At 40.6% G+C, this 27705-nt stretch overlaps 1 protein-coding gene across 1 annotated transcript in view; it reads left to right on the top strand.

Moving 5' to 3' along the window:
• Nucleotides 1-27705, top strand: part of LOC139700127 (protein croquemort-like) — a 101001-nt gene that overhangs the window by 62859 nt on the left and 10437 nt on the right. The window contains exon 6 of the mRNA XM_071598658.1: nt 5969-6269. Within this exon, the coding sequence (XP_071454759.1) occupies nt 5969-6269 (301 nt within the window). The remainder of the gene's footprint in view (nt 1-5968; nt 6270-27705) is intronic.

The raw sequence follows: 27705 nt of genomic DNA, 5'->3' as shown, positions 1-27705 counted from the left end.
TCGAGTAGTTTGCTATGAGGTACTTTGTCGAAGGCTTTCTTAAAATCTAGAAAAATCGCGTCACTTGAACATTGCTCTCTCTCGAAGTAAGAATATCAGGAACAAAAAGCGCAAGTTGTCTCTCGCAGGATCTACCTTTTCGGAAAGCGTGCTGGTTTTTCCTTTGCTTGGTCCCTTCTTGTCTCCTTTTTAAATATTGGTGTTTCGTTAGCCGTTTTCCAATCTCTGGGAACCTTGTGATTTACCAGCGACTTTTTAAATATTATTTCTAGATACGGTGCAATTTCCGAAGCTAGATAATTATTTGTATGAGTATTTCATCGGGCCCGGAGGATTTATTAGGCTTGATGTTTTTTAGCAAATGTTCTATTCCATTACATGAGATTTCAATTTTGGGAATCGGTTGACCGGCACGATTTGGTAAGCTATCGGAGGCACTCGGTGAGATATTGGCGGAGAAGCTTTGAAAGAAGGAATTTTATAAGTTAGCCTTTTCCAAATTGCTGAATACTATTTCGCCTTTATCATTTTTGATTGAATTAACAGTTAGCTTATTTCTCTGAACTTCTGTGACGTATGACCAAAATGCTGGTGTATTTTCTTTTAAATTTTCCGCTAACCTTTTCCTTTTGAATTCGCTTAACAATATCCGAAATTCATTCTTGACATTCGCCCTAGATATCTTTCAATCATAAGTGGTCGCACTCTTTTGTCGCTAGTGATGTCATCCCTAATATTTTTCATTTTGGCATGACATAGCCTTTGACGTTACAATGCCTTTCTAACATCCGCGTTGTACCATCTAGGTTCCGTGTTATCCTTTATAAATTTACTGGGTAAATAAACTTGTTGGCTGGTGAGCGCGTGATTTCTAGGAAGTGAGTCCACGTATCCTCAGAATTTCGATGGTTCCTATCTTTCTTCAAACTAGCAAATTGATTCTGTAGCATTCACTTCAAGTTATTTTAGTCCCCTTCTTTAAACAAGTAAATTTTCATTTTAGGCTTCATATTTCGGACCCGATGAAGCGAAAACTTAGCATTTACTGCCCTGTGGTCACTAATTCCATTTATAGTTTCTATAGTTAATAGTTTTTCGGAAATATTCGTTGCTAACAAATCAAGAACATTATCGCGCCTAGTTACAGTGACAAGATGATGCAATGAGTTAAATGTAAAAGAATTCAATAGCGATTCGCAGATAGATATCTTTGTCTTCACACCCCATTTTAAAACTATATGTGCTCCAGTCAATAGATGGGACATTGAAATCACCACCGATTATAACGTCGCGATCATTGTGTTGGGATAAGAAATCTTTGATTTGCTGATCTAATTCTAGTATTGAATTGTCTCTGTCGACTGGCGGTTTGTAAAATGCGCTTGCATAAATTCTTTTGGATTGCGGACTTTTAATTGAGTACCAAACGCTTTCCAAACCATAACCCGGAATTGTCTAAGCCCTGCTGACGCAAGAATTTTTAACTGCAATAAAGACACCACCCCGATTCTTTTTGTTCCGTCCATTCTGTAAATGGGAAATGATTTTGGGAAAACTTCACCGCCGGCAATATCAGTGGTTAACCAGCTTTCCCTCCCAATAATTATATCTCTGCCTGTGCTTTGAATAAGGTGACGATAGTCTGCGACTTTGTTTTTTAAACTTCGGCAATTAACTACCATTGCAGATAATGTTTCCTTGACTTAACGGTTTTTTTTATTTTAGCGAGGATCGTCTTGTTATTAATAGTGACTCCCTTAAAAATATTCCGTTCGATACCATCTGATTCATGTTAAATGAACTATTGCTGGCACTGCACCTCACCTCATTTAAAGCTACATAATTCGGCAAAGAAGGCTTTAGAGACCCTTTAAAGACCTTTTAGAGACCTGTTTGACCTACACGCTGACCGACACTTAGGAAAAAGCCCTGCATGCGATTTTAAATTGCATTGAAATGTGATAGAGTAGACCTAGGGCTGTTAATGGAGGGAATTTTATCAACGTATACTTTTGACATATCTATGCAATCTCCTCAAATATGCTAGAATAATGCAGCATGGAAGTAATTGGCAAAACGGATTGAGGTCGCTGTCACAACTTGAAATGAAGCTTTTTTGTTACACTGTTCCTACTCCGAAAGAGAACGGCGCAGCGTAAGGGGGATGTATTGTGTGTTGGGCATATATGCGCAAAAATGTGCTGATTGTTCCCGGAAACTAGTTCCATGAATTGAATTAATGAACGAGGACAAGGAAATCAACAAATTTCTGTTACTAACACCAGTGGTAATAGAACCATTGCTCTAGTTTACCACCGTCGTTTCTCATTCCAGCGAGTCTCCAAGAAGCTAATTGAATTCAAAACGCAGAATAAACTCAGTAAAAATCGAATACATTCTACTGTTTCAGGCTTCACTGCGTGGAAGTATGTATTATCCATACTAGATAGACTTTTCCACAGATTTTTATTATAAGGTACAACGCATTTCACCGACTTGCGGTATTCGTTTGCAGCGATTTTCCGCACTGAATCAATGATTTCGACAATGGTTTTATTAATTCGGTCACTTTTGCGAGATCTCATTTTTTACGGAAGTCATTTTCAAGATTTCTGTCCGATACTGGTGGTTATAAGTAGAAACTTGAGTTTCTCAGCTGGCACGACTCTTTGCCGACGCTAATATATAATTGCTAATGCGTCATTGTCAAGTGCACTGAGTGCATTATGGCCTCAGGTCTGAAGTAATTTATTCATAGTGAATTCCTTGAATTTTACTATGACGAATAAGCAAGAGGAAGAAAAATATCAAAAGAATACATTGTGATTGTGTAAAGACTGACTGTGAGCAGTCTATTATTCATAATGAAAGCTCTTAGCATTTACTTTAAGTGAGTAAAGTTTTCGAAAAATTCACTTTTCGGTGTTCCCGATGCTGCGGGCGTTCGGGAGGGTTTGCTCTTTTTTACAGAAATTCATTTCTACGCTCTTTTTTTGAAGCCTCATTCTAATTGCAAAGTGTCACACCGGCGTTGTATGAAAACGGATTCTTACACGAGCGGCAGCTGTACGAACCTAGTAGATTCTGTGATGTAGCCATATACTCGTAGTTCTTCTTTTCATAAGAGTTTATGTAAGTGCATTAAGCGTATAATTTATCGTATATCTAATTAAAATCTCAGGGAAACTATTGGTAGACCTTATAGTTTAAACGCACCTCGTACTTCTGTTCAAATTATCGCTTTGTCAACGACATATTTCATACCAGCTCTAGTTTTCTTCTTTATAAGCTTTAAATAGTAGAAATTCAACTCGGGACATGACCTCGAGCAATATTCGTGAAACTCGAAAGCCCAATCAAACAATGCCCACGTTATCGATTAAATGAATTCTTCATTTTAATACTGATTGTCTAAATACTCTTCAGTGTACCTGCGTTTGATGAATACTTGGGTGCGAAAATTTTTGATCACAGAAGCTACCTTCTCCTATCCTATCTCATCTAGAGAGAGAGAGAGATTGCAAAACTTACAGTGCCTCGTACAAATAGCTTCTTGTCTTTCTAGACCAATTCTGTCGTATATCAATTGTGCCGATCGAGTGGGAACACGTGGAGAATCCAGATTTGTATAAATATCGGTAACATTGTATAGCATTTCAACTCGGAAACACAATGTAATCTTTATATTATCACTTCCTAATCTTTATGTTATCACTTCCATATCGAAAAAAATGGCATTCAGTCTTCAAGTGGGCTTTTGATATCCTTTCCTTCTCGTATCCAAGCGAAATGAAACATAGGCCGAACTTTTTTTTGTTTTCATATTTCCTTAGGGTTGCAAAAGGTTACAGTGCATGCAATTACTCTATTTGTTCAATGCTCAAGTGCCAAAAATTACATGACGTTAGTAAGAAGATTAATAAGCAAATAATTTTACCCTTCATTGTTTATCATAAATTTCCTCATCTTGTCGGCCTCAACGTTAAATTATGCAGATTCCAGCATGAAATGATGTAGGCTTCGTAACAGTACTATGGGATATTTCTGAATTAATTGCCTTGAAACATACTAATTAGGTTTATTGCTTGCATACCTGCGAGTATATCCTCACTGTGTCCCCTCGGGAAAGGAAAGCAAAAGGAAAAGTAAGGAAGTCTGATTTTCGTTCATTCGATAACCTTAATCCTTATGCATATAATCATCATATCGAGGATCATTATACAGGGTGGTTCAATAAGTACCCGTGTTATAAATGAAGAAACCATTTTTTCAAAAACATTCATTTTATTTTTTGGTGTAGTCTTCTTTTAGAAAGATACACTTCTCCCAACGTTCCGGCCATTTTTTCAACACCTCCAAAAAATTTGTCGAACTCTCCTAAATACGCCTCTGTCTTGGCGATAACTTCCTCGTTTGAGCTAATTTTTTTTCTCGCTAGCCATTTCTTCATGTTAGGGAATAAGAAAAAGCCGCAGGGAGCCAGATCGGGTGAATACAGGGGGTGCGGCAGCAATTCATAACGTAGTTCATGCAGTTTGGCGGCGACAACTCCGGATAAATGTGCTGGCGCTTGTTGTCCACCGTGAGCAATCGCGGCACCCATCGGGCCGACAATTTTTTCATCCCCAACTTATCATGTAAAAAATTAATTGTTCGTTTGCATTTCCCGAGCTGAATCGTCACCACTGATCCTTACCGCTTTCCTTCCCCCTTCCCCAGCACGCCCCCAGCTCCCTCACTCCGCCCGAAAACGTCTCACCTGAATGAAGACGTGAGAGAAGTCCGAAAGCTTAAACTTTCTTAGATGTGAGTTTTCTTTTACGTGTTTCTATTTATGTTTTCGTGTTGTGTGTATATGTGGGTGTATATATATTTGTTCGCCGTTTGGCGGGATTTCGTGTTTGAATGTGTGTATGTATGTATGTATATATATATATATGTGTGTGTGTGTGTGTGTATATATATATATATATATATATATATATATATATTCGGCGTCGCACAAATATGTAAAAACAGATTTAGATTTTTAGAATATAGAAACACAAAGAAAGGACACTCACAATTTGTTATTTGGCGTTTCGACAGCACGGCTGTCGTCTTCAGAATCTGAAGACGACAGCCGTGCTGTCGAAACGCCATATATATATATATATATATATATATATATATATATATATATATATATATATATATATATATATATATATATAACCATGAACACAGTAATCAACCCGGAGGTCGGTTTGATAGGTGATGGTAGAGTTCACCCAGTACTAAGCCCGGCGGCGTGTAAAATTCACACATCAGGGTAGGGGGGCCAGTTCCTTTTCCTGTGTCGATTATGTTTTCCCCGGAAGATCTGGTACCCGGTAAATCGCATAGCTTGGGTGGAGCTGTAGGTGCCCAGAGTGGCTTGCCTGGGAATCGGAACCCATATATATATATATATATATATATATATATATATATATATATATATATATATATATATATATATATATAAATAAAAGATAAAATCTCTTGCATTAATTATAAATATGTCTCTTTAGAGATGATGTTGAAAATGTATTATTAGTAGTAGTATTTAGGGGAGGCGACCGATGTATTATTAGCCCCATCGTGCTGCAGTAAGAAAGATCAAGTAAGTAAAACTAGAGAGATTAAGTATTGAACAGATTTCAGCTGTTATTTTCCCCGTGGACGACAATCAGAATAATATTATCCGACACCGCTAGAGGTAGAAGGAGTTATTTTGTGTGGTCTGGTGTGTAATCACCCCCTGCCGCACACCCTAGTCATGGCTTGCAGGGTTTAGTAGTATATTATTGGTATGGTAAAATTTATTTATTCTCGTTTCATAATCATTTCAGCGTAACGATCCCCTGGGTTTTAATCATTCTGGAGCTTGCAATTAGAATGTCATCTCATCGTACTGATATCAAAAATTGATTGGATTGTTCCTCAGGTCCGTGACCCTGCCATTCAGCGGCGAGACGACCGTTGAAGGAATTCCCGCGTACAAGTTCACGGGCGATCGGCGGTTCGTGGATAATGGCACCCTGGACGAGTCCTCATCATGCTTTTGCGGCGCCGATGGAAACGACTGCCTTCCCGTCGGCGGTCTTAACATGTCCGTCTGTCACAGGGACACTCCCGTGGTCGTCACGTTCCCGCACTTCTACTTGGCTGACCCATGGTACACGGAGAACATCACGGGAATGACTCCAGATCCGGAGAAGCATTCCTTCTACATGTCCCTCGAACCGGTAAGTTAGTGTTTGCTCTAGGTACGTGTATATTGCCGACGCCCGAGTGTCCGAGCCAGAACCAAGTCTTAATGACTGCAATAGATTTACGAAGCCAAAGTTGAGGAACACTTTGGCTTAGCCCGAAATCCCATGAATAGCAGTGAAGAATATTGGCATATTCATGGCGAGGAATTAGCAACTGCATGTTTCCGAAATTCACGACGACTGAATTTTCGATTAAAAGCAAGTGTTGAAATATATTTCTCCATTAGCTCCTCCAAGGACTGCCGTCACAATATACTATATGTGTATGTATGTGTATATATATATATATATAATATATATATATATATATTATATATATATATATATATATATATATATATATATATATATATATATATATATATATATTTTGGCGGGATTTCGTGTTTGAATGTATATATATATATATATTTGAACAGGTATGTAGTAATAATTAAAAAGGCAGTATATTCATTCGAGGAAGAATGACACGCTCAGAGATAGTCAGGTATGAGAGTCGAATGGAGTTGAGAGCTACGTCAACTCAATCTTAGGATTGATTGATTGTGATGATAATGGCGGAATGATTGGTTGACATGCTGGTAAATTTGAGCCAAGAGTTCTTTAGATATCCTTCAACGCTGACAACGTAAATACTGGTGGAAGACTCCTGTTGACCGAGCGCATAAAAAGATTAGTAGAAACAGTTAAAGAGCTGCATTGAAGCAATCTTAGAATTTATGGCTATTAACGATACACGTAATTCATATATATCTTCTTTAGTAACTTAACACCGTCCGCTTTTTAAAACGGAATCATCGTTTGTAATAGGAATCAGCCACAGCAATCAACCTGAGGGATGATTGTTAGGTGTGGGGGTAAGCATTTCCCACTTAGTCTACGGCGTGTGAAATTCAGGCGTCAAGGCAGGTGAGGGGTTGTTCTTTTCCTTCTGCCGCCAGTAGTTTCCAAAGAATGTTAATCTAGTACCCGAAAATAGACACCATTGACATAGGGTTTCCGGTGGACGGCAGGGGATTAAGGAAACTTTAAAAAAGGGAGGGATGTATTGTCATATATGAGCAATAATAATTTGATAATCTTTCTTTTTTCAAAGCATTTGAAATCAAATTATATTTGAAGCTAATAACACTCGTTTAGACACCCACCCTGAAGTATATCATTTTATACTCAGGGGACAGTCGGTATTCAAAGTTATCTTTTGACCTAAGTAGTATGTATTTTTTATTCTATTAAATACAAAAATTTTCTCCCGGTGGCCTTCCCCCTCGGATTTCCCTTCTCCCTCGGATTCATCCTTTGCCAGAAATGTCAACTATACTTGAACCCAGGCCCTTCGGTCAGTAATTTAGCCCGCTCAGGAGGCTGGACTCCCACGCTTGCTATTTGTGAAAAATAATATTTAAAATCTGGAGATCCTGTCTCAAAGTTGCATTTCATTTTACAGGACCTTCAACAATAATGGTAAAAGTAATACAAAATTTCCTTAATCGTAAGTGATGATATTTTTAAGATATGTGTTGTATTTTTAGGAAGTTTCGCCCCAGGGAAGATTTGCAGATTGAATTTCAGCTTTGGGAAGTCGATCAATAAGTACGTTCATCCGATTCAGTGTTTTATTTCAACCATCGTTCTCGATGATTTTTTTTCGTTCCTTCGGTCAAGAGTAGAGAACGGCCACTCCTTCGCTAATCTACCTTCCTCCCTTTTTGCACAGCAAAGTCCAATCTGGCAATGGCAATACGAATGAAAGATATAACGCCATTGGATCCAGTACCTGAAGAATTGACACTCGGTCGTTCTTTTTGAGGAGAAGAAAGCTGAAGTTTGTTTTCCGACTCCATTGTAAGGCATTTTTGTACACGCGTACATGTTTGTCACGTCCACCACGTGTTTAGCCTTGAACTTCATTCGAGATTATGATCGTGCATGAATATTCAATCCGTCATACCCTTTGCTATTTTCAACATACCTCTTCAGCGATTTTCAAAACATTGCGATTCGCCCGGAAAGGATACGTGACTGACTCCCAAGGATGGACACGTGGCCCCATCTCTGGATACTCTCGAGCCGTCTGGATGGGCTGCGAAAAAATATTTCCCACCGCGCTGTAGTTTAACGTGGCGTAGCTTAGCGTGGCCGTCCGTCGGGAATAGTTAACCGAACTCAGCGTTTGATGCATCGAAGTGTTTTCTAAGTGCGTTGCGGAGCGGGAAAGGTTGCCCTTGCTGGGCAGGCGAACGTTGAGTGTCTTAAGAGTGATGATTGAAAACCTGTTTCGGACAAGGTTGCAAGAATGATTAAGTGTGCGAAGAAGGAAAAACATCTACCTCAGACTGTTGCGTATTTTCATTATAAAAAGGAGGAATAAATGTAGGCTGATTATTATGTTTACAAATGTTTTCGCTAATATGAAAAAGAGAGACTAATTTTGTCTAGCTTATGTTGGGTGATCTAAGGCGAACTCTTTGCCGACCCGAGTAACGCACTCTTCACTGACTTAAATATAGTATTTGTCTGTTCGATTCCCACCGTGTGGCATGGGTGTCGTTTTGCCACGAGTGTGTCCAAGGGTGAATTTCAGGTGGATTCTCGACCAGTTTTCGAAGAGCGTTGACAACCTAAATTCCCCAAAGCGTTTTTTGGCGCTGATTGTTGATGTAGGTGCTTGTCCATCAAACATTATAATTCTCGGATAACAATTTGATAAGTCTTAATCGTAATGTTTTTCTCCAAGCGATACAGGTATCATACTCACCACTCTGTGGGGAAACAACTCTATCATCACACGTCAGAAATTTCCTGTTTTATGCTCTCCTTTAATGCTAAAGATAACGTTTCAGCTTTTATTCTTGGCCAAATGAAATGGAATAATTTATTTCGAAGTGTTCAGGTTCGTGGAATCAATCTATTTTGAAACGAAATGAATTCTGATTCAACACACTTTTCATTGACCTCGATCGAGGATTCAACTCCTTAGCGTCTATTTTGATGGTAATAATATATTTGGTGCATTTTTGAAAATAATTCTTACACGTTGAAACTGCGGTCGTGATCATGTATAAAACTTGTATAAATTATTACTGTGTTCGTTATATTTAATGAAGAAAATCATAACTTTAAGATAGAAATCCCGGCAACGAGCGACGCTCTAGTATTATTTTTTCATAAAATGGATATTCCCGCATATCAGAGAGCTTATAGATAAAGGCAAGGCCCCAGAAAATGAAGAGGAAGAAGTCTTATACTTAAAGTTATTAAAGTAAGTGATACGAGGATCTAAGAAGGCAAAGGAAGAGTGGATCGAAAGCTTTTGTGGAGTAGTAAACTAAAAAAATGAAAATGGGAAACACCTAAACGAACAATTACTGAAGAGCTCCTTAAGTAGAGGAGAAGAAATTCGAGGGGCCCGATGAAGTTAAATTCTGCGAAGAAATCAACATGGCGTCTGACACACTGACATCCACCGCCGCACATCCTTGCCGCGGCTGGAGGGATATTTTGTAGATGAAGAAGGATACGATTATCGTAAGATATTCAGAAGTGTTAAATTTGTAAAACCGAAGAAAACAGAGGGCCAACCGATATGTGTGAGGATCATCGAACGCTGGCATTGAGTCTGGTGTCACATGCATCGGAAATACTAACATCATAGTCAAATCAGTTGAAAATAATTAAGAGGGAAAAATTTTCGACTCTGCCGAAAAGCCAATTAACGGAAAACTCAAGTGACCTCGCTCCAGGGGTACTAAGACATGAAAAATTAACACGTCAGAAATCATTTGTGTGGCATTCGTGGTCTTCGAGAAGGCCATTAAATGACTGGAGGAACAAGAAGTGTATTCTGCTGGAAAGATACGGCATGCATTACTACGACAGTAGAGGAATCCGCCAAGAACGAAGTCCTCAGTGCGGATGAAAGATAGAAAGAAAATTTAGGCGAAATCAATTTAAAGGAGCTAAGACAAGGACAAAATCTGTCACTAGCGCGGTTCTATCCAATCCTTGGGGAACAAGGAAAGACGAGCGAGGATAGAGAATGTAATGAATTAAGGCGAGCGGGGAAGGAATTAATATGCTTAATTTCACGGATAAAATTGATTTATTTTTTCAGCATTTTACTGTTATAATCCCATTTATCGGTTTAAAAGTGCATGAATGAGCTGAATATAGGGATTTCATATTACTGGCATTTACTCCAAAATGTCCCTCTCATATTGATAAAACGCATCCAAATCCTGGAGGAATAACTTGAGCGATGTCATGATATGCAGTTTATTATTTAGGCTACTTGGTGGTGAAACAACAACCAAACCGTCCCTGTAAATCAAACACATACCAGCATGTAAACGTTGAAATTCTTAATTAATTAATTGAGTGTCAATATAAAATGAACCTACCTACGGTCTCGGCTATCTCGTTTTCATTAATGGAGGAAGAATAACGAAGGTGAAATGTTACTCCACCTTTTGGGGATGCCGGGCAGCCCATCATGACTCCATCCGAGGTCTCAGTCGTTCTTTCCTCTTCCTGGAAATGATTTTATTTAACGTGTCGTGTTTTGATCCGAATTTTAAGGGGAAAGGTATCGGTCCAAGATATTTATGACTTAGATGCAATTTTATGAGTTGGGTACTTAAAAATCTAATTGAAATTTCCAAAAAAGAATTTTTTCTCTAAATATATTATTCTCAAAGGGAGAACTCCTCCTATTTTCAAGATGTCGTTGATATACACGGTTTGTATAAAAAGTATCGGAAAAATAGATTTATTTCAGATATTGCTACAATTCTTCACATTTTTCAAAGTATTTCCCTAGATCGTCGACACACTTTTGCCAGTGGATTTTCCACGACTCGAAGGCTCCATAGCAGATGGATTCCGGAAGGTTTTTAAGGCTACGCGTGCAAGCTCCTTTGACGGCACCGAGGGTACCATGGTTTTGTCCTTTAGGGGAGGATTTCATTTTTGGCAATAGTAAAGAGTCTCATGGTGCCTAGTCGGGACTGTTAAAAAGTTTGGGGTCTTCTGCGCGTTTGGGAATGTCTTCGCAAGAAGACACTCGACTCTGCTTCTGGTCGTCCGGCAAGACCTGCGGTGAGAGTTTGGCACCGATCGTTCGCATCGCCACATTTTAAGAGATAATGGCTTGCACTGTCTGTCATCTTACCAATGCCAAAACCATCATGAATACTTTTAACCGAGGGTCTAAATTCAGAACTTAACGCACATGTCAGGAAAAAATTGTTACCAATACCTTTTATGCAAACCGTTCAATTCTCTTGATCCAAACTCTTACAGAATCGAAAAGTCAACGAAGATTTTCGTATTTTATTTTATTTCTAATTTCGTCTGCACTGTCGTAAATATTGAATATACGTTTTCTGTTATTGAATATTGTCGCAAGAAAGTACCTTCTTTCTTGTGATTAACTTTGTTCCACTGCATGGTCAAACTAATATTTGTGTAGAAGTGTCAAGATTCGGATTGTGCATTCGTGGCTGCTGACCTTCCCCCACCGCCACATGCCCTCGCGGTGGCTTGCGCGGTATTATGTAGATGTACGTAGATGAAATACGTTTTCGCCTTGACGAAGTGTCTAAAATTCCAAGCGCCTCTAGCAAGTGTACGTATGTCCTATGAGAACAGGAGATATGGATGACCCGAACACACTTTTGTGACTCTTGTTTGCTGACTACTACTTCTTCTCGAAGATAAAGTACAAAGTTTACGGCCATTGTGGTAATTTTTTGTATCGATTAATGCACCTTCAATTTTGAGTCGAAAAATGAACGTTTTTTTGTTGTTAAGGAATTCTTTCCGTGGATGATTAGATATGGTTGAAAATTTTCCAATCGCGTCCCCAACTTTTATATTCTGCTCGCAATCACCAAGAAAAAAAGTCGTGTATCAACTGCGGTGGGGCAGCGATAGTGTGCAGAGCCGTACTCTTTAATTTTTAATAATAAGGAGCTTATTTTGCTTGGAATCTGTCCATTGAAGGAGATAGGAATGACGCGTAACGTTAACGATGTTACCTTTCTACAACCATGTAACTATATCCTGAAAGCCACAGTTAGGGTTAATGGCACGGGTTGATTACATGCCTGTCATATGTTCCTTAAATGATAGGAGAGTTGAGTAATGCAACTGGTTGAAATAATTTGAAAACAACTTATTTGAACTACGATATCTATGTTTTAAATATTTCCTACGCATCCGAGACGAACCGAACTGCTAGTAGGAGCAACATAAATGAGAGATAAAATAGCCACCCACTAATAGTTAAATCAGCATAAAAAATTGTTTCCTCAGCGTCAATGCTGGCAGTTGTCTCGATCCCTTATCGTTCTTTGGGAATAAACGACATGTCAAACCTGTCGCTGCTACATTTAAATCCATCTAATCTCATTTTCGTAATCCCCACTTCCGCCGAGGGACGGGGATATTAACAAGTTTTCGACGGCATCACGAAAATACAATCTCGAGTCAGTGAAACGTGCCTAGATCCGGGAAGGCAAATGCGCGCACTGCAATGACGATTGTTCTCCTCCCCCTTCCCCGTGTCGATGCCTCGCGACCGTGTCTTCCTCCCCACATTCCCTCGGGCGAGTGACGTTTCGCTCGCTCGGTGGGGACTTTGGTCCCGCCCGGGTGCTACTGCACCCGAGACACGGTGGTTAGTCAGCTCTGTCCCATCAGAAAGGGGTGTGAGTCGGTGACTCTTAACCTAATTTTTAACGTAGGAGATAAAAATCTCTCTATGGGACACGGGTGTTTCCCAAGATGTAGTCATCGGAGCATGATCGCGCGAGTGCACTCGTCCTTCCGTTTGCATCAGGTTTTGGGAGCGGGGGAGATGGGTTGGCCCGAGAGCATCTTGACTCACGTCGTACCCCTGCCAACCACCAGTGAGGAATCACGCCCCCGAGCAGCATCATCGTGCTGTGACACATCCGAGGAAGCTCGAAAAGCCTCCCTAGTCGTCCTCGTCGCGATATGGCACGTGAAGAGAGGGAGAGTGTTTTTCGCAGCACCTCTCAAATTTGACGACCAGAAAATTATAGCAGTAAAACACATTTACTCGTAAATTTTACCCCGTAAGATTCAGCAAAGGTGTTTTCAGGGGATGCCTGGTGGCCTGCAATTAAAGAGGTTTAATTTGTCAAAGGGGGGTCGTGGTAGTCCAGTGGGTAGAGCGCTTGGCTGCTGATCGGAGGGTGCAGGTTCATTTCTCCATCATGGCATCCTCCACTCCTCCCTAGCAGTGTGGTTTCTTCAAGTACGTACCAGATCTTCCTTGGAAATCACAAGCGGCTCAGGGAAAGGAACTGGTCCCCCTACCCTGATGTGTAAATATCACTCGCCTTTGGGCGTAGTACGCGTGCTAGGTGAGCTCTAACTAATCTATCAAACCAAACTTCGGGTTGATAAATATGGTATTTATTTATTTATTAGGTAATCTACCGGTTAAGGTAGGTTTTTGGATCGACATAATTACTAATTAAATAATTTGTGACCCCTAGCAAAACACAACATCCTACTCTACATCAGGTCCCTCTTCAGCTCTGAGTATTTTCTTCCTCCCTTCATCCCGTCCAACATCCCTATCCTGTTCCTTCCCTTTCCTCTTTTGCCTAACATTCTCCTCTCAATTACAGTCTTCAACATCCCGCTGCCTGTCCATACCCTCTTCATCCACTTTTCCTGCCTCCATAGGATTTCTCCCAACAAACCCCTCTCTTCGCCCACCATACCAAGTACTTCCACATTTGTTTTCTTCTCTGTCCATTTCACCTTCTACATTCTTCTGCACACCCACATTTCAAAAGCCTCTAATCTACGTCTATCCTCCTTCTTCAATGACCACGTTTCCGCGCCGTACATAGCTACGCTCCATATCAAAGTTTTAAGAGTCTTTTCTTAATATCCTTACTCAACGTCCCTGTAATCAACTCCCTCCTCCTTGTGAAAGCCTCATTGCGCTATACAATTAATATGTAATGATATATATTAGATAAAATATCTCTCTCAACATCTATGTGGTGCATGTACATACATGTATGATTAGCTGAGGATTCAACCCCCCCAACCACACCTGGCGGAAACCTGCATATTCATGTTTAGATGTGAATGATACACTGTAATTCACCGCTAGGGTGTGTAACGAGACCTAGGACCCCTTTCTCAAAACTAAAAGTCAGTCTAAAAGTTCCCGTGATAAGTTCGTAGTATGTGAGTGATGGTAAATGGCTGACCGCTTTCATTCATAATTCTTGTTACTCGCCCACATTACACAGTATGCGCATTAAACAGTATTATGCCACGTAAAAGACTGCATTCATGACCCTTGTAGATCGAATTGTGCATTTTAGGAGCGTGCCCCTCCCCAGTATGGACTCCGGGCATGAAAGGTTGGGATTCGATGTTGATTGAATGTTAGTCGTCTTATGTGGGTGTTAATCTATGCAAAGATTGAAGTAGTTTTTACGACAGCTTACTGGAATTACGGTGTCAATGTACGCAAGTTCCAAATTCTTCTCTACGTGTGCCGGACGAGCTGATGCTGGCAAGGAGAACAATGAAATGAGAGGTAATACTATAGCCACACTCAAGGATACTCGACATGAAAAAAATTGTTTCCTCACCACACTTGTCGACTCTCCACACGTGTCACTTTCCTTCCTAGACAGATCGTCATTGTCATTAGGTACATGTACGTATGGCGCTCCGCTGGGTGGCGTTGTCTCGCTTAACTCGTGTCTCTTTTTCCTTGGTCTCCCTTCTTTTAACGCTATCTTTCCGCTTGTCTCCTTAATCTTATCCCCCACTACTCCTCTGTAAACGGCCGTAGTTTATATTGTCTTCCCTATTCCTCATTCTACCTCTTTCGTCTAGCCTCCTCCTTGCCCACTTCTAGAAGGTCTCAATGCTGCCGATATATAGCTTTCTTCCTCAAGGCCCATGCTTATCAACTGTACATTATAACGCACCGTGCTTACCTATAAACCAATTTCCTCCTCAGCTACAGTTTTGAGTCTGCGTCAAAATCTTAAATTGCAAACCGCCGATAGTGTAGAGCGTGTGGTAGGGGTTGTTAGTATCAGCCGTTATAAATTAGCGTAATACAAGTATTTTGAATATTGGTGTTTATTCCAGTTTTATATTCGGGAAGGTCGAATGTTTATTGTATGTAATTTTTCCTACTGCTAGGAGTATTACGAATTCTTGGAGGGAAAAATGACTCCTTTTATCGTTCTGCTCGGCAGTCATATTCCCCTAACTTCTTGTCATGCTTTGGCATACTTCGAGGTTAAAATTATTCCCTTTGTGTCAGCATTTAACTCGAATGATTCGTGCTTACTTCTCTAATTGTTTAAACCATGAATATGTAGTCCTCGTTCCTCCAGTGTCTCTTAACACAAGATATCCAATAAGATGGTAAGTTCAAGTTCTAAGGCACCCTATTTTTTGGGACTGGGAGTGGATGTAAGTTTGCGGTTTAGATTAAAACATGCGGACACATTTTATGGTTGCAGTACTTAGGTGGATGTACCGTGCTGCACACAGAATCTGTTAGCTGTTAGTGTCGTTAGAGAACCTTTTTCAATGCTTAGAGCGGCACCGTTTATTGTACAGGAACGGCGTGTAATCATCATCCATTTTCTCCACTTGCGTGGTTTAACATCCATCGAAATTCATCGTTAATTGAGTGAGACATGTGATGTTGGCGTTTTGGGTGTGAATAATGTACACTGGTGCTGATTGCTCTATGAAGGCCGAACGCCTCGCGAAAATTACCTCAGAAGGGCCTCGGCCACGGACAAGCCGGTTTTTCCAGTGGGCAAAGGAACTCCGATGGAATCATTCTTGGTGGCCATGTAATCATGGCGTCGACTAGTGTACGCCTGCAGTGGAATTATTTTGAGAAGTAAATGACGTTTTGACGTTCTGGTAGTAATAATTAGTCAGGGAAAGTGTCTTTCGGTTAATTTATAATGAGTCTTCGCTGAACGGATAGGTTTTTCTTTGTAACTTGTACAATACCGAAATAAGGTCCTTCTGCGCTGTGTCGTAAGCTGGTATTCCCGGTGGGTCGTTACCCACAATAACTCCTCCGCTCAAACTTGTCATTCTAATAAAAAAAAACAATCACAAAAATCAACCCGAAGGTCGGTTTGGTAAGTAATGGTAGAGTTCACCCAGTACTAAGCCCGACGGCGTGTACACACATCTGGGTAGGGGGTGCCAGTTCCTTTCCCTGTGCCGGTTATGGTTTTCCCAGGAAGATCTGGTACCCGAAAAATCACTTTAGCTTGGGTGGAGCTGCAGGTGCAGAGTACCCGGGAATCGAACCCGGGATCCTCCGGTTAGTAGTCCAACGCTCTACCCCCTGGACTACCACGACCCACTTCCATTCTAATTTTTAACCAATATTCGTTTGATGTTAGTACCTTATAATCCACTGTTATATCCATCATCCGCTTCTGATATACTTGTGAAGTTATTCGTGATCAAAACTTAGTTTGAAGTAAGCGAATTCAGACCTCCAGTTAATTAAAATCTCGGTCGAATTGTTTTATCCCTTTACCAAGCCTCCTGAAAATGTAGGGAATTTCGGAAGATATTATTGTGAACGGATATCGCTCCCTCTTTCAGTATTAGAAATAGCGTTGGTTTTTCCATCCAGTTAATATTATAATGGAGGATATTTCGATCTCTTAAACCTTTCGGTAATTTGTGTAGTTCTTTGGACCTAATGACGAGAGATACACAGTTTGGAATGAGAAGATTGTGAATCTCAAATGGTTAGCTTTCCAGTTATCTCACGTTTCAAGAGCTCATATTCATTCCACTCAGTTCAGTTTCGATACGGTTGTTGTTGCTGGAGGGATATTTTTTAGCCGTGAGATCATTTGAAAATCAGATACGAGATTAAATCGTAGATTATCGTCTAAAGTCCACACGAGTACGGTAAGGTGTTAATTTTTATGATGACGGATAAGAGGATATAATGGTAACTTCAGTTTCTGACGCATAGCCTTTTTCTCTGTGGTATTTTAAAACTACTCGGAACTTGCAAGCATTCGATGATTTAAAAAGATATTTAATTTTTTAATAGTTTATTTTAAAGTTTAAATATTGTGTGTTTATTAATTAAATATTGTTAATTCAACTATGCCAGTATATACAATAAACATGCTGTTGCTAATAATTTTTAGAATAATTGTAATCATTTAATTTAGGTAAATAATAGTAGAATTTGTGGTAGAGCACGTAATAGGTTATTAAATTTTTACTTAAGATTCTAAATGGGGTGGCTAGAATTTCGATGATTTACATCTTTTTTATTGCAATGTTAGTTATCAATTTCAACGCACTGACACTCAAAGAACTCAGAATTTTGTTGGATTTATTCAATGTTCTTTTTGTTAGATGCATCAGATATTCGCTGAAAATATTGTCATTATATTCCATTGAAATCCATAATCGCGATTAAATTGATAATTGCAGTTGTGGCCTCTTTTACAGAGCTAAAATAAAGACATTTCACTTATCAGGTAACCTTTATTCGGAGACCTGTGCTTCTATCACTCATGTGTAAAAGGGAAAGAAATTCATAAATGCTCCTGATTTGATGATACGTACGCGTTTCATTTTTGTTAATTTATGGAGGTTTAATGCTTTCCAAATGGCAGCATATTAACCTACCAAAACTGTTTTTTTAATCGTGAGTAAATAAATTCGTGGCATTAGTTACTTTAACGTCCGATCCATGCTAATGGAAATAACTGGGCAGAAATGTGATAATTCCAGACTCTGGAGTGGGGCTCAGAGTTACACGCAATTCGCAGGTTTGAATAATGTCGAAGTTTGAATTCAAGCGAATGGGCACGTTATGTGAAATGGAAGCCGTCCGCAAATGCACGCTTTTGCGTTGCAAGCTTGCCCTGATGCGTAATGCAGCGATTGTGACCATTCGCGTGGGAGACCGAGGCGCTGGGCCGCCGATGGCATGCGAATGACTTGCAACTCACTCTTCCGGGTCGAAGAGGGCGGGGATGTTTACGCGCATCGAAGCAAAATGGAGAATGTCGTAGGTGACCTAGATCGCAGGGTGTTTAATGGCTAATCCACTCTATAGCGGATTATAATTTTTTGCTGAATATTCTCCCCTCCTCATCTTGCGCCATTGCGGTTTTTAAATTGATCGCTGGCTGCGAGGGAGGGGAGGCGTTCGATGTAGATTGATAATTCCCTCATGTTTTTTATGAATGAGAATGTGCGTGAGCTAATGCCGCCACATCCCAAGGAAAGTGTCTGGACTTCGTTACTGGAAGAGAAACATTTTTCAAAGGCATTGATGTACCCATTTTGGTGTTAATTGTATGAAACGAGTTTTTGATTCGATCTCCGTCGGATAGGGCCTTGTATTGAGGACTCTTGGGTGCATATCCAGCCCTAGGTACTTGACGACTCGTGTTATATCTCACTGGAAACTCATCGGAAAAACCTAACTAAACGAAAACCCACTAACGAAATGTACCAAGTTACTCAGCATTGAGAAAACGAGCTAGGCGTGGACCTCTGGTTGAGATCATTGGAATTTGCTTTTGGAGCCGAGGGAATCATTATAATCTCGCATTTCAACACCCTAACTTTCGGTTCGCACTTTCATAGCTACAAAATAAGCACGTTCGGAAATCTGCGTGTACAATGCTTACCGAACGAATAGCGGGAAATCTTATGAAGGGCTTAAGGTTGGTGCGGTGGATAGCTTACATCTTAATTTATGCAGTATCCCGCCAAAGACTTTATGCGTAAATATGAAAATATGTAATTGGTATCATGACGAACACGCCTATCTACATCATGCAATCATTGGTGTGTTCGACTTATCTATTAAATGTTGCTTTTTACGTGAAAGGTATTCAGGTGTTAGTTTGATTTTTTTATGATTGTATTTCGTAGTAGTAGTAGTAGTTTTGAGGGGAGGCGACCGACAGCTAAGGTCATTTGCGCCATAGGGGAAGGACAGGAAAGGATGAAGGGTGGAGAGAAACCCGGCGTCGGCATTAGCCTACTCTTTACGAAAGGCGCCAAGGGGTCCACAGCTTAACGTCCCATCCGACGGACGGCGTACTCACTCAAAGTGCCCTCCACAAAGCACCTCAAGTAGGGATCGAGAAACCTCTGAAAAATATTCAACACCGCCGGGATTTGAACCCGCGCCCTCAGGGTGGGAAGCCAGTACGTTAGCCCCCGCACCATCTCGATCCCCTTGTATTTCGTCCGAGGGAAGATCAAGTACTTGAATTACCTCGGCTGTTAAAAGTCTATCAGTATTGTTTGTGAGCATTTAAATTCCCATGGTTTCTCAAGCAAATTCGGGTATCCTGTACATTTCTGTAAGTCTTAGTCTTGTCTGCTCTGTTCGTGAGATATGATAGGGACACCGAGACAAACATTAGGGGCCCTCACACAATTTGTCTAACGTGGAGTAAGCACTTTAGGGACATCTGCAGAGCTTTTATTAACAAAATAATAGTTCTTAAAGAGTATTAAAGAAATAAGATACACCAAACAAATAGCGAGGAATTACTCGAATGAAAAAAGGGATTGGGTTGGTGTAATGGCTAGGATACTGGACTTAACCTCCCGAGGGTCCACGTTTGAATGTCTGAGGTAGCAGAATTTCATAGGCATGCGTTCGTCAAATGGGGCTTTTGAATTTTGGACCCCTGTCCGTAAATGACCTCAGCTGTTGGCCACCTCCCTTAATAAACTACCATTGCTCAAATTAATTAGGAGAGTTTTAATTTCGTGTTCGTTCAATCTCACCTCGAATACGCTCCTAAAATTTGATGAGCCCCCGACCAAAATGACTTTTAACTCCAGAATTAAGCAGGATGTGGAGAAAATCTCCGATTTGCGTGAAGATTCTTTATAAAGGAATGCGTCACATTGGCATTGTGTAACCTTGTTTGGATGCCCCATGATTTACATGCGCGACTAATAAACTATTAGACAAATATGAATCGTGTGAGTTTAACGCCGACACAGAGTTAATTACGGATATATAATGAGGAAAATTTATTGTCGAACGGTGCGATTTGAGGAATCTTTCATTCCCCGCACTATTCGAGACCGCACGCAGTGGTATACTGAACTTTCGAGAATTCAAACATCCCGGATTCCACCGATTACCATTAAAAAAATGCTCTTTTTGGTTGGTGTCCTTAATCCCCTGCCACACGCTCTTTGGAGTCTTCTATGATAAGATGTACAAAGAATTCTTTAGGTTTTGGTTAATTCGCCCTCCTTTTTTAAAATTAGGCCTGGGTCTCATTCTCCGGGACGTTTCACTGAAATTTTGAAAACGATCTTGGATGAATTGTGTCCAACCATATGTTCGGATACTTTTTCCCAAGACGGGATCCTCTCTCTTATCTCGTTTTCTTTTTCCCCGAGTGTTCCGACGTGCGTCAGTGACTCACCCATTCCCGTCCCCCGGCTTCTCGCCCGCCCGCCTGCCGCGTCATATTCGACAGTTCTCTTCTTCCGTCTCGTTTTGTTGATATCTCCCGGGAATGTGGGCGGGGAGGTGTATAAGCTGGTGCGCGTGCACCGGGAAATATTGCTCGGCGGACACGTAAGTCAAGTCTGGAATTAGATTGGGCATTGTCTTCCTCTGACCCGAAGGGTGAACGCGCCTTCAAAGCTTTCAGAATACAAAGGCTGCGAGGATAAGCCGCAACGCATTCCCATGTAGATGGGGCGTTTGCGCCAGATAACGGGGCGGAGGGGGCTCGAAGGCTTTGAAAGGTCGTTATCGTTATCACAACAATGTGGCCAGTCGAGTTTCTTAGGAGCACTCAGGACTCATTTTAAGAGACGGGAGTCAGTCGGCGGGAGGGCGTAGTTACTACGTGAGACCTATTCGAGCCAGCCGATTATTTCCAAGGTCTAGTTGAAATGTTGTTTCGAGATTATTAAATTTAATGCTCGTCATTAGTGAAGTCGAAACACTTTTTTAGAGATCATCTGTTGAAACCCTCAGGCAAACCCAAACACCCTGTTCTCACGTTCACGGGATTTCAGAAACAAGGGTTAACCTCCCGTCCCACCACACGGGTACCTTTGGTATAAATTTCACCCTTAAACTTTTCCCTCTTAATTAAACTTTTCCTGCTTAAAAACTTGATTTACATCTCTCAAATTTCTAATATGTACAAATAATTTCAGTTGAATACTGACCCATAGGGACTAATTGTAGCCGAATGTGTAACAAAATGATATCAATCATCAAAACGAAGGTTAGTTTGATGGGTGAGGGTGGTTGATTACCCAATACGAAGCCCAACAACGTGTGAAATTCACACATCAGGAAAGGAGAGGGGGTTCCTTTCTCTGTGCCGCATATGGTTTCTCTGGAAGATCTGATACCCGAAAAATAACAGCTTTGGTGAAGGGTGCCCGTAGTCGTGTCCCGGGAATCAAACTAGGATCCTCCGGTCAGTATCCCTCCACCCACTGGATTAGAACGATTCCTATCTGGCAAAAAAGCCAGGGGATTTCACGTACGACAGTTCGAAGTTCCCGAACACAAAACTGGACGGAGCGCTACTAATCACCAATCACAATCATTTTTGATGGCGGTTGACCTAACACCCCGTTCTGTGCCTTTGTGGCGGAAGAATCCTAAATCGAGTGAGTGAAACCCGCGGGTTTTAGGATAACAGGCAAGCTTGAAACCAGTTTTTTTCCTGCAAAATCACTCTTCATGTTTTTGCGCTCATAATCTTATCTTGACTTTAATCGTAAAGCGAGACATTACTTAGCAGAAAAAATTGAACTTACTTCTAGAATGGATTTGTATCACTTTATGGTTGCTATTATCCAACTCCGGCTTTAGCTATTATCCACGATTAACCAGGAAGAATTAGTTAGCTGCAGTCTACACTGCACCGTTTTGTAGCCTCTATGCTCAATCCTCATTGACGAAGGGGACTATCCGGAATTCTTTCGTGATTCAAGAAGTGTGACGAAGAGGAGGCTCATTGACGTCGCTAGTTTATCTCCCCATTGGCAGAACCTGATTCCATCTACGGAATATGGTTCGAGCCACCACGAGGGGGTTTTGCGAGAAGTGTAAGTCATCAACCATCAGGGGAGGGTTCCAGTATGGTTGATTAACCTTGGGTATCATAACGCTGTGATCAATCCTGAATCCAATTTGATATGTGACCCTTCATTTCACCGCTAACTTAACTCTGGGGAATTCAGATGATAGTGCAGGAAGAGGCATATACCTTTCCTCGTCTCATCTGCTACCAGAAACTGAGGGTTTCCGGTTAGATCTGAAAATCAGAAAGTCGCACCTACGTTATGTCCCGCAAGGCGCCGTAGAGGCAGCCAAATCACAGGTTTTTTGAAGCTGGAGGTGTTCACAGGCATTAATTAGCCTGTAGGTCCCACGGTCATTCGAGAGACTAGGCTAATTCGTCAAAACTTAGTCAAAAACAACAAATAAAAAAATGGGAATAAAAAAACTTGCCGTAAAACAAGGTGCTGGTATGAATAGAAGTAGGCGGCTCAATTGATTTCAAATCTAGATGACGTATTAGTGGCAGATTACTAATGCTTAAGACGGCTTTTTGCTGTTCAGAGATCAGTTTTTATTGCTCGCCATTATATTTACCATTAAAAACCAGAATAGGTTATTTGAATTGAAATTCTTTTTTAATGATATTTTATTTGGTATTTATCCAGCGTTAGCATTGATCATGAGTTTCAACTCCGGCTTTTCTAATTGGCATAGCCAGTCACTGCTGTTGATGTAATTATTAAAAATGAAATGTCACCCTTGTGAGACTGAGACTTCGTGCGTACCAAATTGCAATCTCATATTTTCAGATGGACTGTCAATTATCTGAAATGCCGTAAAAAGTCAGTGAATTTTGAACAAAAGACTGAAAAACATTTTTTAAAAAGTTTTTGGTCTTTCTTCTCTTCAGAGGAAGGCTACGGTACGAAGCTAAACGGGCGCGTTTTACAGAGGAAGAACGAGTCGATGATTTTTCGAAAAACGGAAAAAAATGTATAAGTTCCTCCTTAAGTATTTGTTAATATTATTTTAGAAAAATCGTATAAAATATTAGTTCGAAAGACCATTAAAATTTAATGCAGTGAAGTGGAAATATATAAGGTGTGTCCCTCCATGTGTATTATTTAAGGTGATGGAAATCGAAACAGTGCATCCGTGGGGATTTCATATTAATTTGCCTGTAAAAAAATACCAAAACAATGCATGGGAAGATGTGATTTTTGCTCTGAAAAACTAAGAAAAGTCTATGAAATCTGCAAACAAAAATAATTGATCGCATTATTAAACGTATATGGACAATTATCATTGAGAATATAGTGTATACGTGTTCACGGAACCCCTAACCCTTTGCCGGAAAAACTAATAGTATGGGTATACACAATATTGTATTTTTATTTTATAGTCCCTTGCAAGTCACCCCTAGGGTGTGTGGCGGGGTTTGAATACACACGACTAAGTTTGACCCAAATATCTTTATCCCTACCGCGGTCAGAGTGTAATTCTGGTCCCTTGTCTTACGTGGAAAAAATAGTATCTTAAATCCTTCTGTTTTACACATAATCTCTCTAATTTTACTAACATGATCTCTCCTGTCGTAGTACGATGGGGGTAGTAATACATTTTCAACATCACCGCTAAAGAGACATCTCTCCAATTCACGCAAGAGATTTAATCTGTAATTTAACCGTCACTCCTTGAGTTATTCCCAGCATAGCTGCTCTATTTTGGATACGCTACTAATTCCTACGTTACTAATACGCTGCTACACCCTTCCTTCTTTCCTGTCCATCCCTAATGGCGCAAATGACCTCAGCTGCCGTTCGCCTCCCCTAAATCTACTACAATTTATTCCATAGACGTAGCGGGTGGTAAGTGCCATTCTTGTTGGCTATAGCCCTACAGTTATTATCCTAAATTATCCTTGGGTAATAGAAGTTTACCGCCGACCTGAATGAATAATAATAGCGTTGGGTCGGAGGGTGCGCTCACAGAGAGCACTTAAAGGCAATTAGTGCTGTACCGATTCATTATATTTCCTTCTCACAACTCTAGACCGCGACAGTTCAAACCAAAATTTACGGAATTTGGAAATTTCCCTAATGTTATCAATCAACGAAGTACTTAAACGATTGGTTATATAACACCCCCTGGCATATACTTTCTTGGTGGCATATGGGTAAGACGTAGATACAATATGAGTGTACTTGTCTAGCAATCAATTTCATAATGGTGGTCGGAAGGAATTGTTGGTCATCCAAATTAATATAATGTTACCTGGAAACCACCGGCATGGTGTGTGGCAGGGGATGCATCCACACCAGGCCTGCACACTATACGAAGGGTTGCAGTCACATACCGTGCATAAAGGACATATGCGACAAAAAACCTTTATCATGTAATGAAATGAAAAATTACGGGTGTGCAATTCGTGGAAAAAAGGCCACAATCATCTCTAGAGTAACTTCGGTCAAAAAGCCCTTTTACATGCAAAACATTTTAATTTCAAACTACCATTCTACACGCACACACGGTACGAACGCTGAATTTTTACAGGGAAGATATTTCTCCGAGCTGTGTGATATACTGGAACGGGACATTCAGTAAACTTAATTTTTGATGTGTCATGCCAAGGGTTGAACCACCCCCTGCCGCACACCATGGCGGTGTCCTGTACGGTACCGTATACAAATTAAAAAAAAAAATTCCTGAGAAACCGTAGGCGGCATAGCGAAAGGAACTGCGTCTAATCCCTACGACTGCGTGTGAATTCCACACGCCGTGGGGATTAGTATGGGATGAGCTCTATTCTCATCTGTCAAACTACTCTTCGGGCATGATATGTGGCTTGGCTTTGACTTTAGGCAGAGGAAGAAGAGGATTCATATCCGTGTACAATGGGCTGCCCCGGGGGTTGTTAAGTCGTGAGAGGGCACCAGAGACTTTGCCTGCTGAAGGAGACGGCTATTCGAGTCGTGTCGAAAGGCCAGAGGGCAGCTCGTTTGACAAGGGGAAGAAAAATGTGAGCCCGCGAATCATTGTGGAAGTGGGGCTTGTCCACCGTCGGCCAACTCATTGAATCGTTTGACGGTGAAAATACGAGCACCACGAGTAATGCGAATGGGCAATCGGTCAGTAAGAAGAGATCCCTTTTCTCGATTTGCTTCAAACTCAAATGAAATGATTCAGCATTAGTTACCTAGTTGAAAGGGGTCATTGAGGACTGCCGGGGTTTGCTTAGCCTTAATTCAGTTATTCCTTAGATGTTATTTATTTATTTGAATATTTAGTGAGATAGAAATCGTCATTGAATGATTCAAATGATCGTTCTTCTTAAGGACGATACGCCACCATTGCAAAGGTAAACCCAAGCGCCCAAATATATTTGCTAAAAGACAAGTAGCCAGTTAGTCACGTCAATTATTGCATGACGTACATTTACGAGGGTAGTCTGAAAAATTACCTATCTCTCAACGACTAGGACGGAAATTTTTTATTAGAGATTCGACATTAATTAGAAAATGATCCCCAAAAAATATTCGAGTAACCGTAATTTCAAGGTAGCATTATCTGTATTAGTAGTTAATTACTGAAGTTGAAAAATTAAAGTCGCTGAATATCATCACTTTTCTCAAATCACAGACGCAGATATAATTATAATCGGAACCAAAACCTGGTTATCCACTGTTATTGCTGAGAGTGAAATTTTCCCGAAGTCCTTTTTCGTGTACAGAAGTGATAGAGTTGATAGAATAGAGGGTGGTGTGGTTTTACCTCAATCAAGAACTCTTGCGTCAGCAGGGCTGAAATAATTGCAGGCAACGGTTTGGAAAGTGTTCCGTGTTCAATTACAAGTCCCGAATCCCAAAGAGTCTATGTATGTGCCATTAAGAGGTCGCTTGACAATTAAGTTAATTCAATACTAGAACTAGACAAGCCAATCAAAGGTTTCTAATCCCAAAAAAACGATCGAGGCAATTAATATTAATTAATTAACGATGGATATTTCAATCCTTCATACATTGATTAGAGCATATATAGTTTAACAACTGGGGGTAAAGCAAGGATGCCTGAGAGCCGCTATTACATTATTTTACATTGAGCTCAATATATGTACTTGTCAGTTCACCAAACAGTGGCAACAATATTCTTGATTTGCTAGGAATTGACGGACCCGAAAAGGTGTTAAACATAGAAAATATTAAAGGAATTAGGAGCGGAAGAGCAGAAAATACTAAGTTTTCTCCATATTGTGTTAGAAATTAAAATATCAGAAGAAACATTTACTTTTTTAAAAACATCTACATAGACGAAGTACGACGTAAGTCGCCGCAAGGTCGTGTGGCGGAGGGTATTATGCATCCACCCATAATAAAACCTCATTCAATGCTAAGAACTTCTTGTCAACTCACACCCACAGAGGCGTATACATGTACATTTCGGGTGAATGCAAGTACCCCAAAAAACTACGGAATAGTAAAATTCTCAAACCATTTACCCAATCCACTCCTATCCTCAAACCAAACCGCCCAATATGCCACTCTCTTCCCCCGGAACTCACAAAATCAAACATATAATCCGTGAACTCTTCCCTATTATTAATAATAGTCAGTCCAAATCACTTTTATTCCCACGTTTTCCCTCCGTTTCGCTTAAACGTGAAGAGAGGGAGAGCGTTTTTCGCAGCGCCTCTCAAATTTGACGACCAGAAAATTGTAGAAATAATCACATTTCCTCGTGCGCCTTACTCTATAAGATTCAGCGAAGGTGTTTTCCGTGAAGTGCGAGGTGACCAGCAATCAAAAAGGTTTAATTTGTCTCGGGGGGTCGTGGTAGTCCAGTGGGTAGAGCGGTTGGCTGCCGACCGGAGGTTCAATTCCGTGAGATTCCCTTATGGCACCCTCAACTCATCCCAAGCAGCAGTGTGTTTTCTTCAAGTATGTACCAGATCTTCCTGGGAAACCACAAGCGGCACAGGGAAAGGAACTGGTCCCCCTACCCTGATGAGTGAATATCACACGCCATTAGGCTTAGTACGCGTGCTAGGTGAGCTCTAACCCCATCTACTAAACCAAACTTTGGGTTGATAAATAAGGTTCTCTTTCAACATTACTTGGTGCATGAATATTGGGTGCGTTCTGAAAGTAATTAAATTATCATTTTTTTAAAGTAATTTATTGAACAGATGTACACAAACACTTAAAATTCTCAAAAGTACCCTCCTTGGGCCGCTACACATTTTTCAAGCGACTCTGCCATGTCCAGTACGCGCCCTGGAAAGCTTCTTCGGGGACCTCTCGCAAG

The sequence above is a fragment of the Hetaerina americana genome, unplaced genomic scaffold, assembly GCF_022747635.1.
Source record: "Hetaerina americana unplaced genomic scaffold, ioHetAmer1.1.p SCAF_10, whole genome shotgun sequence".
Taxonomy (NCBI): Eukaryota; Metazoa; Arthropoda; class Insecta; order Odonata; family Calopterygidae; genus Hetaerina; species Hetaerina americana.
The sequence above is the reverse complement of the archived record's forward strand: the minus strand, read 5'-3'. Positions and strand labels throughout refer to the sequence as shown.